The sequence below is a fragment of the Mustela erminea genome, chromosome 8, assembly GCF_009829155.1.
Source record: "Mustela erminea isolate mMusErm1 chromosome 8, mMusErm1.Pri, whole genome shotgun sequence".
In the NCBI taxonomy this organism is placed as follows: Eukaryota; Metazoa; Chordata; class Mammalia; order Carnivora; family Mustelidae; genus Mustela; species Mustela erminea.
Window position 1 is genome coordinate 47,181,028 of NC_045621.1, and position 20,278 is coordinate 47,201,305.

General features: G+C 47.0%; 1 protein-coding gene across 1 annotated transcript in view; it reads right to left on the reverse strand.

Moving 5' to 3' along the window:
- Nucleotides 1-20,278, reverse strand: part of LOC116597576 (contactin-associated protein-like 4) — a 132,232-nt gene that overhangs the window by 81,327 nt on the left and 30,627 nt on the right. The window contains exon 3 of the mRNA XM_032355501.1: nt 105-298. Within this exon, the coding sequence (XP_032211392.1) occupies nt 105-298 (194 nt within the window). The remainder of the gene's footprint in view (nt 1-104; nt 299-20,278) is intronic.

Here is a 20,278-nt window from a genome sequence, read left to right on the forward strand (position 1 = left end):
CCTCTGGGAATGGTTTGCTTCTCTGAAGGCTCTGAGACCCTGGCCCGGGGGTGGCAGGAGACACTCTCGGGGCCCCTGGAGGTCGCATCCCACGGAAGGCCTACCGCAATGCTCTCCTCATGCCGGTATAGCTTCCAGTTCCTGCCGCTGTCGCTGAACATCAGGAGGTAGCTGGTCACCCAGGAGGAGCTCCCGTACCCGCCCTGTGTGGCCACTGCGGTGACCACCACCCTGTCCCCAAGGTCAATCTGCAGCCACTGGCTTCTGTTTGACACATGGGGTGTCCAGCCGCCGGCTCCTTGTGGAGAGAAAGGAGATACAAAACCACAGTAAGAGCAGGGAACATTAAAATGCATCTTCAAGGGGCAAAACTGGCGCAGAACATGTGCCCCTGTGGCTTCCAGGAACACTGGATCCCTAATGCCCGGGGACCTTGACCTCCTGACTGCAAACACAGTTACACATAGTGAGCAACTGCTTGTCTATGCCCTCCTGCTCCTGGGGCGTGTGACAGCCTGGGCTCTGGGTGCTTAGCATCAGGGGGACATCCCCATGGAGCCCATCACTCTCCAAACCAATGTCCTCCAGGCCCTGTGCTGGGCTGGTCACCATCGGCCTATGCACCCTTTCCAGGGTCCGCAAGGTGTCTAGCTCCTGGCAGAGCTGGACGTCCATTTGGATGCCCCAACTCAGGGATCCAGTGTCCCACTCTGATGTTGCAGAGTCCTCGGGACATGGCCTGCCATGGGAAGCCCAGACTCAGGGACATGGGCATCTAAAGCAATGTTAGGAGCTCAGAGGTGGGACAAGATGCTGGTGGATGGTGAGGCTGTGTGAGGTGGGATGACAAAGGCAAACCCCACCCTTAAGGGGAGGAGGGGTTCGTGCAGCAAAGTGCACACTCCCACACACTCTCAGAAGACAGAGGACAAATGAGACCAGTGGAGAAATGGCAACCACCCAGCATGGGGCCAGTGCCCCCTGTGGCCCTAGCCCTGAACAGAGAACGAGGGGTACAGCACAGGGACCTCCTAGGGGCACTGCAGAGGCCAGGAGAGGGGACTGGAGTGCGACCAGAAGGTGGAGTTCTCCTTGAGCCCCCACCATGAAGGGACAGACCCAGGCTCGGAGAGTGTGCAGTCCCCGAGGACACCCAGTCCTCCTCCCATGTGCATGGCAAACACCCACAGTGGACACCTAGTGCTGGTCATGCGGGGATTGTGGAGGCGGGGGCTGGGTGCCCGTAAGCTGGAGGAATCCGGCGTCACCAGACCAGTGAGAGAAGAGTAAAACCCAGGCAGAATTTCTGAGAAAATCAGGAAGGAAATACTCGCCAAAAGTAATTGGAGAACATCTCTACCACCTAAAAACAACTATGAAGCAAAAGGAAACCATAGGAAATAAACTCCTCAAACAAGCCTTTCAGGGTCCGAAATACCACCTTGAATCACAAGGTTGGGGCTAAGAATAACAATGGACCAAACACAGAGCTATGACAAAACACTGATTGAACACAGGAAGCAAATGGGATAAAAAGACAAAATTATCTGTAAAATAAAGAAGAAATACCATGACATACCATTAGAATGGCCCAATCCAGAACCCTGACAGCACCCAGTGCTGGGGAAGAACAGGGGCGTACTCACTGCTGGGGGGCACGCAGGAGGGAGAGTCTGGCGGCTTCTCCCCAAATAACACACTTTCACCACAGGATCCAGAAATTGCGATCCTTGGTATCACACAAAAATCGCACACTTGGTCTGTAATTGACAAAACCTTGGAAGCAAACAAGACAGCCCTCAGGGAGTGGATGTATGAATCCGCCGTGGTCCATCCATACAGTGGACTGTTGTTCTGTGAGAAAAAGAAACGAGCTATCCAGCCATGAAAAGACATGGAGGAAACTAAGTGAAAGAAGTCAATCTGGAGTTTGGGGGAGGGTGAGCAGGACTGGAGATCTGGGGAGGGTGAGAAGCAGGATCTGGGGGTCTGGGGGAGGGTGAGCAGGGGCTGGGGGTCTGGGGAGGATGAGCACAGAGGATATTTAGGTCAGTGAGACCCTGTGGATGATATTGTTACGATGGATACAAATGTATTTAGTGAAACCCACTCTGCACAACACCAAGGGAGAGCCTCTGGGCTCCAGGTAACAGGAGTGCATTAGAATCGGCTCACTGAGTGCAGTGTACGTGCCGCACAACTGTGCTACTTGGTGTTCATGGTCAGGACCCCATGTGGGGGGCCGTAGGAGGGTGCGGCATGTAGGGGCTCTCAGTCCTTCCTATTCCATGTTACTGCAAACTCAAAACTGTTGTACAATCAGTGCATTAGTTAAAGGGAGTAAATTGCCCAGAGTCCGGAGAATAGACTAAGATGGAAATGTAGCGAAGGACACGAGAGAAGGTGGAGAACATCCCAGAGCATGAAAACTGTCACGTGAATAAAGGATCAGAGAAGCAGTGGTCAGGGGAAGCAGGCAGAGCGGGAAGAGTATACAGAGAGCCGAGTCCCGGGGAGAGACACAAACCAGTGCAGGAGGGTTGGTGTGGGAAATGCCGCCTAAGGCGATCTTTCCAGAGAGAAAGGACCACGAGAGCCCAGCAGGGATGGCATTGTGGACCGTGAGCAAAGATCCAGAAATAGACCCGGACACATGGGAGAAGTGGCGGGGTCTCCAGGGTTTGGGGTGAGGACAGATACCTTCCCAAGTGGCCCTGGGACAGCGGGGCAGCCAGGGGAGGCGGTAGAGTTAGACCCGTAGTTTACATGCACACAGTGCCAGCGCCTAGTGGGTCAGGGTTTTGGTCTAAACGCACAGACGCGGGAGTGGGGGGAGTTAGGCGCCTCTTCACCATGGTGCCAAGAAAGCTTCTCTCACTGAGACTCAAAACCCAGAGGCCACACAGGAAGGACTGATCCTCTGACCACCACCGTCTTCCTAGATGCACGACAAAAGCAGAAGCCAACCCCAGAGCAAGTCGAAACAGCCGATGAGTGGAGAACATGCCCCGTGAGGCACCAGCTGTAGTGGGTGTCCAGGAGAGCGGTGAGTGACGTGTGCTGTGTCACAGGACGGGTCTGTGGGGGATCTCCAGGACCTACAGAGACCCTGGAGTATCTCCTCCATGGGGAAGAAGGACAGGGTGTGCCCATCTGTCCTTCCTGTAGACTAATAGGGAGGGTGTGCCCACCGCTGTGGGGACAGGGCCCAGAGGGAGAGCCCAAGAGGGGGCTGGGCAGGTTGGGGGGCACTCTGCTCTTTGCAGCGGACTGTGGGAACTGAGGGGATGGTTCACGTCTCCCCACCTTCCCCAGAAATAAGCGACAGGAGCCAACCAGCACAGGGAGGAGCCTGCATATAATTCAAGGCCGGCGTGAGCCTGGCTGCCTCCCAGACAGGACTGCATCCCCTGGCGGTCAGGGTGCACCCAGGGTCTGGAACAGGGGAGAACCTAGATGGGCCTAAACTCCATGGTCCACCCAGGTGTGCAGGTCTGCAATCCTAGAACCACCTTGCATGTGTACTAAAATTGAACCAATTAGTCAAGATATTGCAGACAATGGGGGCCAAGTTTTTCTGCTCTGGGAGGAGGGAAGACTAAGAAGAACCCTGGTTTGGGCTAGAATTAGAAGGATCAATAGGCATTGGCGGTTTGATGCACCTGTAAAGGGAGACAGAACTACAGACACGTGTGGGCCCACATGGCTTAGCATCTCAGCGTGCTAGTCCTGGGTGTGACAGTGGGGAGGGCTGCCGGCGATGGCACCGGTGGCCACGAGCACAGCTCACACCCAGCCCTCCACTTCGGCACCCCGTTCTCCTGCACAGTCACCAGGGTCCTTGGAGAACTGGTTGATTTCCATACAAAATACAAGAGGAGCTTAGAACATCTTGTGCACCAGAACGTAGGAAACGCTGAGAAAAAGGGAGCCTTGCTGAAAGAATGGAAGAAACAACCTGAAGATTGGCCAGCTCTAGGACAACTGAGCAGTGAAATGAAAAAATGGATTTTATTGTGAGTACCCACAAATTTCTACTGGTGAAAGGAAACGAGCTGGATGCTTGGGTGGCTCAGTCAGCTAAGTGTCTGCCTTCAGCTCAGGTCATGATCTCGGGGTCCCGGGACCAAGACTTGCATCAGGCTCCCTGCTCGCCAGTGAGTCTGCTTCTCCCTCTGCCCCTCACCCCACTTGTGCACGCTCTCTCTCGAATAAATAAAATCTTGAACAAAAAAAGAAAAGCAATCAAGCACATACTTGCTCAGGAGGAAGGGGCAGCTCTTCCTCACAGGGGAATTCCCAGGGTGACCCTGGAACGAGAGAACCCTCTAGGGCAGACACCACAGCAGTGGAGGGTGGCGGGCCGATCGGCGGGTGGATGCTGACGCTGCTGGGGGGATGTCCAGGGAGAGACGACACTGAGGTCTCAAAGTGTCCCTCAAGTCACTCATCACCATTGAGGGGTCCAGGTCCATGTTGCTGTCATCAGACTCCTCATGAGCCCACAACACATGGAGGACATGTGGCATTTCTGGAGCACTCTTGTCAGAAACTCATAACCTCACTCTAGTCAGGGGAAAACTGTGTCAACCCAGGGATCGCTCTCCAAAAGACCACAGAAGACTGAGTTCTCACCCAGTGATGGAGGGGACAAAGGACCCAGGACCCAGGTGCCTCGGGGGACAAAGAAAGGACAGACACAGAGGCAAGCAGCTTGCCCTGCATTCTGTGCTGTCAGGAGCTTCCCCACCTTGCCATCTGTGCAACGTTAGCAGGCAGGCGGGAAGCCCAGAAGCCTCTTCACATTTGTGACTCTTCTGTGCCATTAGCCCAAAATAAGAAGTGTGGGCAAGTAGGGAGAGGGCCCGGGAACCCCAGACCATTGAGAGGACATTATCAAAGTCTGTGAGCAGACTTTGATGACAGCAGGCAGCACAAAGATAAAGAATCAGAGGCCACCCAAAGACAGGCCCTCTGTCGGCCTCCCCACTGCCCACGGAGCCGCTGCCAAGCCAACTGGACCATTGTGCTTCACGATGGGGAAGCTGGGGTCTGCTCCCAGCTTGTAATACACCATAACACTCATCAGATGTTGTGAGGGATCTCTGATGCTCTCTAACTTCTGGGCTGGGGCTCAGTAGGGTCTGAGCAGTGAAGCTGGCTGGCATTTGGAGGTCCTGCTATTCGGCCCCTGAGTCCCAGAGAGCCTGGGGAGTCCACACAGATACCTCCCAGGCAGAGGTCCCTCAGCGTGTGGCTCACTGCTGCAGTGTGTGAGGTCCTGAGTGGTCATGAAACCATCGTCCTTGACCAGAAGGACTTTAATACCAAACATACCATGCAGGGATGGAAATGATTTCTCTCTACCCTTCCGGGTTCTTGGCTGATATGAGACAAAGGAGCAAGAAAAAGACAACCAGGAGTTTACCAAGGTGTGCAGCTCATGATGCAAGGAGACAGCAGGAGAAACGGGGAACCCCGCAGTGGCCTAAACCTGGGGCTCAATACCGTCTTCAGCTGAAGAGAGAGAGAGAGAGCTGTGGGGGAGGCCTGGGGGGGACAGGAAAAGTGGGCCAGTGCGACTCAAGTCCCCTGTGGGAGTCTCCTAGGGTTTAGTACCATCCTCTTCCTGGAAGCAAAGGAGGCTCCCTGCTCCAGCAGATACCCTGGCAATAGGGTAGAATCTGCTCTGTTCTCAGAACTTCTCCTGCAGGTGCTAATTCTCAAGACAGCCAGCTCAAAATGATCCTTAGGCTAAAGAGGCACACTTTAGGCCCATGTGTTCTGGTGCTGTTCCACGAGGAGGTTAGAGAAGACAGCATGTGAACAATCACACCCTCAGGACCTGGGGTATAACCGGTGTCCTTGCAAATGACAAAGGACTTGACGAGTGACTCCTGGCACAGTTGTAGACCCACAGGGTGTGTGATCGGTTTTACAATTTTTAAAAAGGTTATTTATTTTAGAGAAGGGGAGGAGAGAAGCAGAGGAAGAGGATCTCAACCAGGCTCCCCGCTGAGCACAGAGCTGATATAGGGCTGGGTCCCAGGACCCTGAGATCATGATCTGAGTCCAAAGCAAGAGTCAGATGCTCAACGGACTGAGCCACGCAGGGGCCCCTATTTTGCATTTTTTAAATCCACAAATGAGCACATTGTAGCCTTTTTCTCTGTTACTGTCGATTTTCAGTCTGGGTCTAAAGACCCTTTAGACCAAGGGTCTAAAGAAATTGTGTTACTTATTTCTCGATTAGTTACAGAATGGGAGCCCCTTTATGTGCTAAGGATGCCACTAGCTGTCTCCTTTTACGCGATCTTAAGTCTTAAAGGCAGCTGGGCAACTCCTCAAAACCTCAAAATAGAATTATCCCATGACCCCTGATTCCATGCCTAGGTATATGACAAACAATGAAAAAGTCAGCACATGTCAACATGACTATTCACAGTGATATCAGTCACACTAGCTAAAAAGTAGAAAAACCTCCAATGCCTATCAGTGATTGAATGGCTAAACCCAGGTGTTACTGAGACCTGACGTCATGGTCCCAGGACAGGGGACCTCTCTCAGCCTCCGAGGGAGGTCAGCCGATGCACGGACACTCCCTCTGTGGACCTGGCAGGAAGCAGGTGGAGGGGTTGGGAGAGGGGAGGGTTTTTGAGGGCTGAAGTTTGTGGAACCAGATAAAGGAGGGGTCCCACAGCATTGTGAGTGTCCAGAGTGCGGCTGAACAGTTCACTTTAAATGGTTAACGTGATTTTTAACACAGCAGAGAAGCATCTGGGGGAACATGTTTGAAGTTTCCCCTTTACAGAAGAGAAGAATAAATTTGGCTCTTGTTGTGGTTGTGTCACAAAATAGCTTTGAAGTTTATTCTAGCGCATTGTTTGAAATGTCAGCTTTTATCCTTTTGCTTCTTACTCACTTTGAAATTATATTCTGTCCGTGAATTTCGTCCCAAGATCTGTTACTCCCACTTTATGGTAAGAGTAAGGAGGCCAAAACGTCTGTCATGTGTGTTCCGACTTGTGTGTGGCTCCGAGGGGCCGGGAGTGTGCAGAACCCCAGACCCTCCCTGGGCAGGGGCCACATCCAGCTGTGAGGACTTCAGTGGCTGGGTGTAGGATTACCTCAGATGCCCTCCCGCTACATAAACCTCTTGATGGGGATGGCCGACAGCAGCAGGGTGTCTGTGCCCAGTGACATGCGTGACGTCTCAGGACATGGGCTCCGCCCATGGCAGTCATGGACTACAAAGCGCAGAGTATCTGTTCTGGCCTTTCCCACAGCTCAACAAGCAGACAGAATACTTGCAACCTGAGAAGTTGGGGGCCCACGGACGTCTGCATGGGAGCGTGTGTGGACTGATCACAGGAAGCCTCTGTGTGGTGAGCAGGTCTGGAGGTGAGTGGACAGACGTGCTGTCTTTGCTCAGTGCATGGGAGGGCTGGTGCTCCGCTGCTCACCTTTGTGACCACAACGTGTCCGGCTATGCCCTTTGCAAGGTGGTTTTCCTGATCTCGTGTCCTCAGCTCTGCACAGAGAGCCAGCTTTCTTGCAGGCTGGGAAGTGCCAGTCTCAAACGATACCTTCAAAGTTCTAATTTCTTCTTCACCAAGTTCATACTTCAAAATGTCTTTTGCTTCTTCCAGGAAAAGCTGAAGTGCTTCAACAGGATTCTGCTTGCTGATGTCAGGCAGCCTGGTGGCACTGTGTGGCCTGTGGCAGAAGACAGACGTCTGGCTGGGGCCAGGGTCCAGCTGGAGATGCTCCTCCCATGTCCTTCCGTTCAGCCACTCTGCCCTTTGGCTCTGTGCCACAGATCAATAAAACATGTGAACGTGCTGCGTTTTCACGATCCAGGGATTTGATGGGATGCAGCACACTAGAAATCCGGGAGCACAAATCGCTGCACCCGGAGCCCCAAACTGCATTCACCCAGACCCCTCTGCTTTGTTATCCAGACCCTGACTGAGCTGAGGGTTTATTCCTTGTTTTATTGGCGAGCCCTGCACCATGGCCTATGGGGGCTGCATTAGAGAACCACTGTCCCGAAGAGCAGAGGTCCGTCTGGGGCTTCTTCTCAGTGTCTGTTTGAATGAGGAGAGCAGCCGAAGAGAAAGGTGCATCAGCAGGCTGTAAGATAATCTAGGCAAGAAAGAGTTAAGGGTAAACATGAAAACAGTGCCCACAGAGGAGAAGGGGGGACCAAGAAGGGGTCCCCAGGATGGGCAGGGACCCTTGCTTGCAGGCTGGCTGGCTTTCCTCGTGAGTGCTTGGCCAGCAACACCGCCAGGGGTGGTGGGAATGTGGGAACGATGCCTGCCAGTGTTCATTGTGTTCTCCCAACCCCTGAAAGGTGTGGATGGCAGGTCCCGGGGGTCTTGGGGAGGACTCCCAGATTTCTGATTTTCCAGTAACTGGAACGGTGCTGGTCAGTTACAAGACGGTGAGTCTGGCCTTGTGCACAATGATGTAATGCATCTGACTGTCCGGGAAGGGTCAGGAAGCAGCTCCCCAGGTGTCATGGGACTCTCCCGTGCCTCAGTTTCCCCTGTGACTTTACGGCTGGCCCAGGTTTGCTTAGATTACTGGAACGCTTCCTGCACTCTAAAACTCATCAGATGAACACTAGGTGTTGATGCTGACATGGCTGGATTCCCGTCCAAGTGGGTGGAACTCCTGCAACTTTTGCAAATTCCTCCTGCTCCCCTTGGGGAAAGTGTGTGCACTGCGTTTCCCAGCCTCCCTGACCCTTGCTCCCCTGGGGTGCTTTACCTTGCTGTGAATCCACTTTGCAATACAGAGACAGGAGAGTGGCAAAAGCTGCGATGTACAGGGCTGCCTGACCTTGTGGGGGGTGGAGTCTGCCCCCCACCCCGAGACCCCTGTGTCCCAGCAGCATCTTGAATGTTGTGGGACCTGCTGGGAGGCCAGAAGGTGTCCCTCCGGATACACACACATGTGGAGAGACAGTCCCTTCTGCAGCCGTGTGTGGTCACGGCTCACCTTCCTGTAGACCAGATGGCCCCAGACTCTCAGGGAGCACTCACCCTGCCTGGGCTCTGCTCCCCGTTCACCCCTGCCCCAAGGCTCCCTGTTCTCCATCTGGAGGCCTGCCATGGCAGGAAAGGGCGGATCTTCTGATGCATTTGCTGATCTGATCAGCTTTCTGATCACAGCCTCTGAGCCCACTGTCCCCGTACTTCCTCTGTCCCAAGAACCGGGGGACAGGGATGGCCTTGCTCTTCTCCATGAAGCAGAATCCAGTGACACCATCTCTGTGTTTGCAGAGGCAGAGACATTAGGATCCCAGCCTTGTCCCCGGGACATCTCAGCACCCCGAGGGCCCTCAGGGAGCCCTGACATGCTGGGCTATAACCTCAGCTCTGGCTCCTGGACCCTGCTCCACACTGAATCTTCCTGTCAGCTGGGTCTTCTCCTGGACCCAGCCTTCCTGCTGTTGTGTGCCTCAGACAGAAGGGTCTGAGCCTCTGCCTGCTTTTGTCCCTCTGTGGTGAGCCCATGGCCCCTCCTGGGACAAAGAACCCTCCTCTGAAAGGACACAATTGGACAGTGTCTCTTCCTTTGTCCCGGAGACTAAGGTGCACAGTCAGAAGCCCCCCTGCTGACAGCTGTCCCCTTGCTGTCTCCAGGGTGTGAGGTCTCCACTGCTCAGAACGTGGAAGCATTGACAGTTTCCACGCCCTCAGAGGCAAGCTGGACAAGCTGGACACCCGCTGAGATGGTCAGTGGATGGGAGGTCAGCATTCCAGACAAGCGTCGCTGACAAAGCAGGTTGTAGGGAGCTGTGGCATCCAGTGGGAAACCTACCCATTCTGCTCTGTGGCTGCAGGTGTCTTTGTCAAAGGACAGTGGACAGAGTCAGCCAAAGCCCCACTTGTCTTTAAAGGCACATGGGCCCCAGTAACTTCCTCTCTTCCTCTGATCTCTGATGGCCCTGGGGAAGGCTTCCTGCCAACGTCAGCCTCAGCTTCACATGCACACACACCTGCTGTTTCAGACCTCCTGGTGAGCTGGAAGGCACCAAAAAGGATAGTGCCTTGTGTGTGTATCCCTGTACACGGGCTTCCACATCTTTCAAATGACAAAGCCCACTTGGACATGTAGTCAGTGGGCGCAGATGGGAAGGCGGCAGGTGCTCTTGAGCAGGGGCGTGCAAGGAGGTGGGTGCAAAGAAGCAACAGGAAGGTAGAATCAGAGAAGCAGCAGAAGTGCATAGATGGGGGACTCCGGTTCCTCAGCAGCCCAGCTGAACCAGCTGGAGCCCACGGCATTTTCTTCCTAAGTGAGTTGTACGCAGGGATCTGTCTTGGGCAGAGGCTGGGGCCTAGCTTCACATACAGCAGGATGGCTGGGCTATTGTCAGCTCTCCGTTGGTCAGTCTCCACACAGGGATGGGACAGGATAAGCAGACGAAGAGATTGGGGGTTTATGGGCAAGTCAACAATGATCCAGTTTTCATTTCCAAAACATCCCATCCAGCAAAGCAGAACACAGTTCCTTCCAACTGCACACAGAACGTTTACAAGGTGGACTATACTGTGTCCATAAAACATATCTCAATTACCTTAAAGGGACTCAAATCAGGCAAAGTATGTTCTCTATCCAAAATGAAGTTACCGGGGTGCCTGGGTGGCTCCAACATTTAAGTGTCTGACTCTTGATTTTGACTCAGGTCATGATCTTAGGGCTGTGAGATCAAACCCCATGCTGGTTGTGGAGCTTGCTTAAGATTCTCTCTCTCCCTCTCCCTCTGTCCCCCTTTAAAAAAAATAAGTGAAATATATAAATAAATAACAGAATGAAGCTGTAACACAAGGATATCTGCAAAATACTGAAATATTTGGAAACTAAATAACATACCTTTAAATAACCCAAGTCAAAAGGGAGATCAAATGGAAAATTAGAAAGCTTTTGACTGAATAAAAGTGAAAACACAAATTATCAAAGCTTGTGGCTGCCACTCTTATGAACTGGGATGGGGGATTGGGAATACGAAAGGGCACTCAAATCAGTGAGCTTACTTCTAGACCTAAAGAAGCTAAAGAAAGAAGAAAATATAAACCCACCAACTCAGACTGAAGTAAGAACGTAATAGAGATGAAATGGAAGTAATGAAATAGAAAACAGAAAATCAATAGAGAAAAATAAATAAAACCTAAAGTTATATAAAACCGATAAACTACTTTGGAGTTATCAGCAGCAAATAGAGGATCCATTAATTACTAATATGAGGAGCGAGAGGGACATCACTACTGGCATCAAAGGTTAATAAGGAAACATTATGAAAAACTTTATTCCACTCAGTTTATTTTTAAACTGATGGCATGGACAATTTCCCTGAAAGACAGAAACTAGTAAAATTTCATCCAAGAAGAAATAGGTAACTCAAACCACCCTAATATTGATTAAAGAAACTGTACTTGTATTTTATTTTATTTTTTTTTAAAGATTGTATTTATTTATTTGACAGAGATCACAAGTAGGCAGAGAGGCAGGCAGAGAGAGAGAGGGGGAAACAGGCTCCCCGCTGAGCAGAGAGCCCAATGTGAGGCTCGATCGATCCCAGGACCCTGGGATCACGACCTGAGCTGAAGGCAGAGATTTTAACCCACTGAGCCACCCGGGCTCCCCTGAACTTGTATTTTAAACTTCCCCACAAAGAATATTCCAGGCCAAGGATTTTACAAAAAAGATAGATCAAAAATTCATGCAAGAACTGACATCAGTTCCACACAAACTCTCTAGGAAGTAGAGGAAATAGTTACCAATGAACTCCATGAGTTGGCAAGATTCTGATAACAAAACAATGCAAGTAATTGAACAGAGAAGAGATACAGACCTATCTACCTTAAGAACACAGATGCAAACATTGTAACAAAATGTTAGCATATAAAATCCAACAATCTATGAAAAGGTTAGTACCTCAGGACCAGGTGTGACTTATTCCATGAGTGCAGAGTTGGTTTAACATCAGAAATTCACCTGATGTGATTCAGCATGAGAACATACTGAAAATGTTCATATGCTGAACTATACAGTCATCAAATACATGCAAAAAAGTTTTTGAAAATAGCCAACATTCGTTTCTGATTGAAAAAAAAAAAGTCTTGACAGGCAAAGAACAGGGCATTTATTAAAAAAACAAAACAAAACAAAACAAAACCCTGTAAGTACCATCCTGTAAGGGTGGGAGACGTCTGCTTTCCCTCTGAGATCCAGGACAAGGCAAGGCTGTCTGTTCTTGCCGCACGCACTCAACACCACTAACAGCATTTAGACAAGGCAATAGGGCAAGAAAGCGAAATGGAAGGAATTGGATCGGGAAGGAAGAAGCAAATGGTTTTATCCACCAATAGCATGGTCATCCATGTAGACACACCTGTAGAATCGAAAATATGGTGGAAGAACAAATATGTGGCTTTAGCAAGTTTTCAGATTATGCAGTCAAATCAATACACAAAAATGAATTGTATTTCTTTGGCATGACTTGTATTACTGACCTGATTGTTTATTACAAAATTAAACTTCTTAATTTTACTTCAACAGCATTGAGTAAAGGAAATTAAAAAGACCAGTGGAGCAGAAGTCCAGAAGTTGAAACAGTCATTTGTGGTCAACTACGTTTTTACAAAGGTACAGAAAATTGAGTGGGAAAGGACCAGCTCTTCCAAAAACCGGGCTGGGATGATTGGATTTTTTTTTTAAGGTGAGGGGACTTAGCACAATTTCTTTGACAAAATGATAAATTGGTCTTCCTCAAGATAAAAACCTTTACTTTACAAAAAATGCTGTTTAAAGAATAGAAAGTCAACAAACACACTGAGAAAACACATTTGCAACTCCAACCCGCATACCTAAATATAGATATAACTCTCAGTACTCAGTAACTACAAACTGACCAAGCCAATGCAATACTAAAAAACTGGCAAAAGCTTTGAACTTTTCCCAAGAAGATAATCACAATAAGCCATGAGAAATGTCATTATCCTCTGGGAGGATAAAATTAAAAACCCTCACATCTGTTAGAGCTTCTACCACTCAGACAGCTTCTCATCCTGGGGTTTGGGGAGGGTGTGGAGCACCTAGAACTCTCCAACATGGCCGGTGGAGATGCAAAAGGGCAAAACCACAGCAGAAAACTCTCTGTCAGTGTCTTAAAATACTGGATATTCGGGGCGCCTGGGTGGCTCAGAGGGTTCAGCCTCTGCCTTCAGCTCAGTTCATGATCTCAGGGTCTTGGGATCCAGCCCCGCGTCGGGTTCTCTGCTCAGCAGGGAGCCTGCTTCCTCCTCTCTCTCTCTAACTGCCTCTCTGCCTACCTGTGATCTCTGTCTGTCAAATAAATAAATAAAACCTTAAAAAAATATACTGGATATTCACCCACGGCTTAGCCAGCAATAAATACCACTCGGGTCTCTAAGCAAGAGGAACAGATATGTGTCCACATAAGACCTGTCCAGTAAGGCTTAGACAGTTTTATTCTGTGTCCCCAAACCAGAGACCACCCAAGTTTCCTTCAACTGGAGAGAGGACACATGATTTTTGTTGTATTCATACATAGAGTAGGACTCAGAAATTAAGAGGATAAAGTAACTCAGAAATTAAGAGGATAAATTAAGAGGATAAAGTAAACACCCCAAAAGTGGACTATCTCATGTTAGGCAGAAGGACCCAGATTTAACTGTGTTCCACAACATGACAAATTACCTCAAGGTGATGAAAAACGGGACGGTAGCTGCCTTGGGCGTGGGGTATGGGGACAGGGCTGGAGGACACTTTTTAGGGTGAGGGTATATTTAATTACTTTGTTGGTGAGGCAATTAAAAGGGTGCATCCATTTGTCAGATTAAAGATATGAATTAAAACAATAATATTGGGGAAAAATATGTGAAAATCTAAATTTTGAAAAAACACTGAAATTTATACCTGCCGAGTGCCGCATCCTCTTTGTTTAAAGAAAAGAGTCTTCTAAAGTCATTCGTAATCTGTAGTCTATAGGAGCTAAAGAAAAGAAAGCCAAAAGAAAAGCAGTGAAGTGCGTTTTCTTTGCAGCCGCGAGAAGGTGGGAATTCAGAATGAGCAAACGAAGCTGCCGGGACAGAGCCAGACCGCAGGAACATGAAGGATGTTAATGCTGGATGCGGAATCTTGGATAGCTTTTCTTCCACATCAAATGCATTTCAGATTTGCAGGAAGAACACTTTAAGTAAGAACAGAAATGTTAAATGTCGGGCGGTGGTCATCTCCGATACTCGTGTGGCCTCTCTCTAAGGATATCTGCTGCATCTTAGTTTTCGGGATAAGAGTGGGTCTGTATGGCTGGAGGAGAAGAGAAATCTCCAGGAAACCTGTATTTTTGGTCCTGGTGTTCAAAATTCGGTCATATTTTCAATAACCTGGTTCTCTTGAAATTAAGTCAATGTGGGACTCAAGAAATAAAAATCATCATGGGAACTGCTCTTTCCTAATGTTACAAAAGAACAGAGGAATGAAATAAGAACTGACCGGAACCTGCCGGTAACTGAGGTCCAAGGGTGAACGGGGGCTTGGGCACACGTGCCCTCTGTCTCTGGGATGAGCAGGACTGCCCAGGAGGCACTGATCGTCTTTCTCACCTTATTTGACAATTAAGTATTCAACTGATGTGGGGATAGACTCATCAGCTGAAGCCGTGGCACAGAAAAAATGTGCCTCATGCACACTCTGCACCTAAGTCAGCGATGGCTGTGTCTACTCAATAAAATTCCATCCATGTGTTTCCACCATTCCAAAATCAATGGTGTTACGTCAAGGGAAATACCTCAGAGAAAGACAAATGGCATGGGATTCATGTGGGTTCTAAACCACAAAATGAATGAACAACAGAAACAGACTCTCAAATACAGAGAAGAATCTGGAGGTTGCCAGAGGGTAGAATGAGGGCTGTGCCAATAGGGGCGGTGAGTGGGGGGTACAAACTTCCAGCTAGAACGTGAGTCAGACAGCAGGGCGGGTGGTGCAGCGCCCAGCATGGGGAGCACGGCTAACGGTGTCACAGCTCTCTGTGCCCACAGGTGGGGGCCATTTATCCTGGCGATCATTTCACAATGGATACAAATATGGAATCCGTATGTTGTACACCTAAAACTAATACAATATTGTGTATCAACCACACTTCAGTAAAATGACAACAAATAAATAAGTAATTGCTGGGAGTGTTTACTGCCCATGGAGATGATCCAAAAACTGTAAATGATTTTGTATGAAAAATAAAGACAGATTTATGAAAATAGTTCTTACACACTGTTAAGGAAATTTCAAGTAACTTAGGTGCTAAGCTCGACATAAAATAAACTATTAATTTTAACAATTTTATGGCTGGTGTTAATAAAAAACTATTTTGATATGACAGACTGTAACAAAAATCTTACTCTCATTTATTCACCCTAAATACGAGGTTTTGGTGACCTTGAATGTCAGTGTTAATTATATAAACGTTTTCTAAAATTCTGAAAACTGTCACTTTTTCTACTTAAATCTTCCCTGTGGTTTTCCACTTTGTTTGAACATTTATTTAGATGCATTATTCCACTGGACTTAGTTAAATCTGAGATCATGGCGTGTGAAGAAGATACATATGCTAATTATACTTCAGAATCTTAAACAACTAGAAGAGCACAACACTGCATGAAAAATGACACAATTGAGATTCAGTTCTCAGAAATGTGTACATGAAAACATGCTCATGGGTCGCCCTGTCCAGGGTCTGTCTTCTCTTGCAACATCGCCTATAAATTACTTCTTATAATATATCAAACTATATCATCTTCAAAGTTATATTGCCCAAAGTTGTAGATACGTTGTGTTTTTATGTTATACTATTTTTCTACCAAGTTTTCACTTTAACATGTCTATGCAATGAATCAACTTGAGATTTGACCTATAGATTTCTTCCTTTTTTAATTCCCTTTCAGTGTTCCAGAATTCATTGTTTATGCACCATAAACAATGTGCTCCATAGATTTTTAAGTTTATAATTTAGTGTTCCTTAGTATGTTCAGTTGACTGTGCAACCACCAGCACTCCCCAGCAGCTCTGCACCTCCTAGGAGCTGGTCTCTAGTCTTTCCTCACCCAGGCCCTGGCGGCTGGAAATGTCCTGTATCCATGGATTTCCCTGTTCCGGATGCGTCCCATGATTGGGCTCTCATTGTATTAATACCATAAGATTTGTATTCTCTGTATGTTATGATGTTGTGGTGTTTTTTTAAACCCTCGTGCTGGGGTAAGTCTGACCTTCTGGTGGCCTAACCAACAACTAGGGACTGCAGGTGCTGGCGGAGCACATCTGTGATGTGCAAACTAACCACTCACAGCTGCACCCCTCTAGCTGGCCTGGGTCCTGGAGGCAACATTAGTCGGCCTGAGTCCCCCTGGGCAGGTGTCAGCCCAGCCACAATGCTCGCCAGGCCCAAGCTGTTTACAGTGCTGTCTGGCCTTTCTGTGGAAACCGTGGGAAAGACCATGGCCTGAGCTCGCCTAGCCCTTCCTTCTGCTTCCTTCCAGACTGCTGGTGCCCCAGGGCCCCGGCAGGTGAGCTGTGCCTCTTGTTTCCTGGGAAACTCTGGGAAGCTTTAATGTTTTTTTTCAATGGCCTTGACCTCTATGTCCTCACTCTGTCAACTTTGTAATGGAGATCCAGCACAAAACACTTACAAGGACGTGATTCTTTTTCCTTAGGAACAACTGATTTGTCATTTATTCACGTCTGAGGGCGATGCAGGGTTGGGTTAGTCTCAGGTGTCCAGCATGGTGGTCCGGCAATCTTGCAGAGGCCTCGGGGCTCCTCCTGGTGCGTGTGGTCTCATCCCATACCCCACGGCCCCTTGTGCTACCAGTTTTTTCTATTTAAGGTCTTTTTTTTTTTTTTTTTTTTTTTTGGTGTTTGTACATTTGTTTTGTTTTCTAAATTCCTCTAGCTCTATCCACATTGTTGCAAATAGGACAGGACCTTGTGTGATGGGATCCTTCCACTGGGTGTCGTGTGTGTGAGGTCCGTCCAGGTTGTGCCATGACCACAGATCATTGTTGGATAATATTCCACCATATGAAGCGACCATAGCTTGCTTATATATTCACCAGCTGGTGGACATTGGGCTGGCTTCCACGTTGCCATGACCATGAGTAATGGCGCTGTGAACCTCTATATGCGAGTTCTGCACCCGACAGCGTCCTCACTTGGGTCTACACTGGGCGTGGCTGTGAGTCATGCAGTGATGCCACGGTAGCTTCCCAAGGAGCCACCCAGGGGTCTCAGCAGCGCCCTTCAGCCATGGGGAGGCTGCGTGGTTTCTCCAGCCTTGTTGCTTTCCTTTCTTTGAGGACAGCCATCTTTACCGCAGCACGCGGATTTTCAGGTGGCTAAAGGCTAATGATGTCGAGCGTCTTGCCAAGGGTTATTGACCATTTGTGTATCTTCTTTGGAGAAAAGGCTTTTCAAATAATTTGCCTATTTTTAAGTTAGGTTTCTTTTTTTTTTTTTTAAGATTTTATTTATTTATTTGACAGACAGAGATCACAAATAGGCAGAGAGGCAGTCAGAGGAGGAAGCAGGCTGCCTGCTGAGCAGAGAGCCAGATGTGGGGCTTGATCCCAGGACCCTGGGATCATGACCTGAGCCGAAGGCAGAGGCTTTAACCCACTGAACCACCCAGGCGCCCCAGTTAGGTTTCTTTTTTTATGGTTTAATTGTCAAGAGTTTTCTATAGACTCTAGATCAACAAGTACTTTATCAGATCTGTAATTTATAAATATTTTCCCCATCATGTGGGTTTTCTTGTCCCTTTCTTAATGGTGTATTTGAAAGTAAAGCATTTTTAATTTTGAAGAAATCCAGTTTGTCTGTTTTTTTTTCCTTTTGTCACTTGTGCATTTAGATTCATATCTATAAAAACATTTTTTAATCCAAGGCTGTAAAAATTTATTAGTATGCTTTTCTCTAAGTCTTTCATAATTTTCTCCCTTACATGAAGTCTGTGGCTCATTCTGAGTTAATTTCGATGCATGGTGTGAACCCAGCTTCATGCTTTTGCCACATTTGTTGGAAAGACTCTTCTTACCCCTAGATTTTCTTAGGGCTCTTCCAGAAAACCAAGTTACCATAAATGTGACAGTTTATTTCTGGACAATAAATTGGTCCTATTGGTCTATACATCTATCCTTATGACAGTGCTGAGTGTCTTAACTACAGTAACTTTGATGTGGAGTCAGTTTTGAAACCAATAGGTGTAAATCTTTCAAATTCATTCTTTTCCAATATTATTATGGATTTTCTAGATCACTTCCCTTTCTTTTTTGTTTGTTTGTTTTTAAAAAGATTTTATTTATTTATTTGACAGAGAGAGATTGAGATTACAAGTAGGCAGAGAGGCAAGCTGGGAGAGAGGCGGGAGCAGGCTCCCTGTTGAGCAGAGAGCCAGATGCGGGGCTGGATCCCAGGACCTGAGATCATGAACTGAGCTTAAGGCAGAGGCTTAACCCCCTGAGCCACCCAGTCACCCCATAGATTACTTCCATTTCTAAATGAATTTTAGGATTAACGTTTCCACTTGTGAGGAAGGGATGCCTGGGATTTTGGAAGGGATTGAACCAAAAGGAGACTCATTTGAAGAAAGAGCACCATTTAAAAAAAAATATTATACCTTTTGATACATGGACAGGAGCTGTCTTTCCACTTATTTAGGTCTTCTATGCTTTGTATTTTTTATATAAATATAAATCATATACTCTTTTGGTAAATTTATTGCAAGGGTTTTAATATTTCCTGATGCTGTCATAAATTGAATTGATTTCTGGATTCCATTTTTGTATATTAATTTCTAAAGTATAGAAATGCAATTGGTTTTTGGATATTGATTTTTAGATATTGGTCTTGTGTTTTATGAACATGCTAAACCCATTTTATAATATTCATGTGTATGTGTGTGTGTGTGTATTCTGAAAGATTTTCTGTATACAAGCTCATGCCACCTACAAATAGAGATAATTCTACTTCTTATTGATACACTTTTATTCTCTTTTCTTGTCTACTTTTCCTAGCTAGAACTTCCCGTTCAATGTTAAATACAATTAGCAAAAGCAAACACCTTGTTTTGTGTCCAATCTCAGGGGGAAGCATTTCGTCTTTTACTGTCAAGTATGATGAAGTATGATGTGAACTATTGGCTTTTGTAGATGCCTTTTAAAGGTTGGTGAAGTTTCCTTATATTTCTAGTTCGTGGGATTTTTTAAAAATGCTTTTTTTGCATCTATTGATTATCGTGTATCTGTTCCTTTATGCTATTTATATGGTATCACATTGATTGATTTTTGGATATCAAACCAACCTTGAATTTCTGGGATAAATCCTACTTGATCACAGTGTATACTTCTTTCTACATGTTGCTGGATTTATTTGCTAGTTCATTTTTAAGTTTTTTTGAAAATTTTTTGTCCACTTTCTTAAAAGATGTTAGATTGTAGTTTTCAAGGGGACATTGAACTCAAAATGATTTAAGTTTCCCCTTTTCTATTTTGTGGGAGAGTTTGTGACAGCTGGATGCTAATTTGCCCTTAAATGTGTGGTAGGATTTACACATGAACAACTGGGTTCTAAGCTCTGCTTTGTGGGAAGTTTATAATTATGATTCCAACTCTTTACTTGTATTAGGTATATTCAAATTTTCCATTTTTTCTTGAGTCACATATAAGCCTGTCAATTTAATTAAAATTTTCAACAATCCAACTTTTGACCATGTTGCTCTTCCCTATTGTTTTGTTTCCATATGAATTTCCATTTATTTCCAGTTATTTGCTGAAATTATCCATATTTTAATATCTTGAATATATTAATTATATTTGTTTTATAGACTATAGTCTTATAACTTTATTGTTATTACTGGAGCTCCATTTTTATTTCTTTGGTTTTCAGTCAAATCTTATTATGTGCCTTTTTTTTTCTATTTCTAAACTAGATAGTTTTATTTTTAAAAATACTGTGAGGTTCTGGATGATTTATTTTCTTCTGGAGTTAATTCACTCTTGCTTCTCAAGCTGTGACAGCTCAGTCCAATGAGGAGTTGGGATTTTTTTCACAATGAAAACGAGTTTTCTGGTTAGCCTAAAGACTGTGGTGTGTTCAAGGGTCCATCCCCCTTTTTGGTCTCTGAGTCCCACTTCGGGCTGTAGCCCAACAAGGCCGGGAGGTCCTCCTCAGCCCTTCAGCCTGTCTCTGTGGC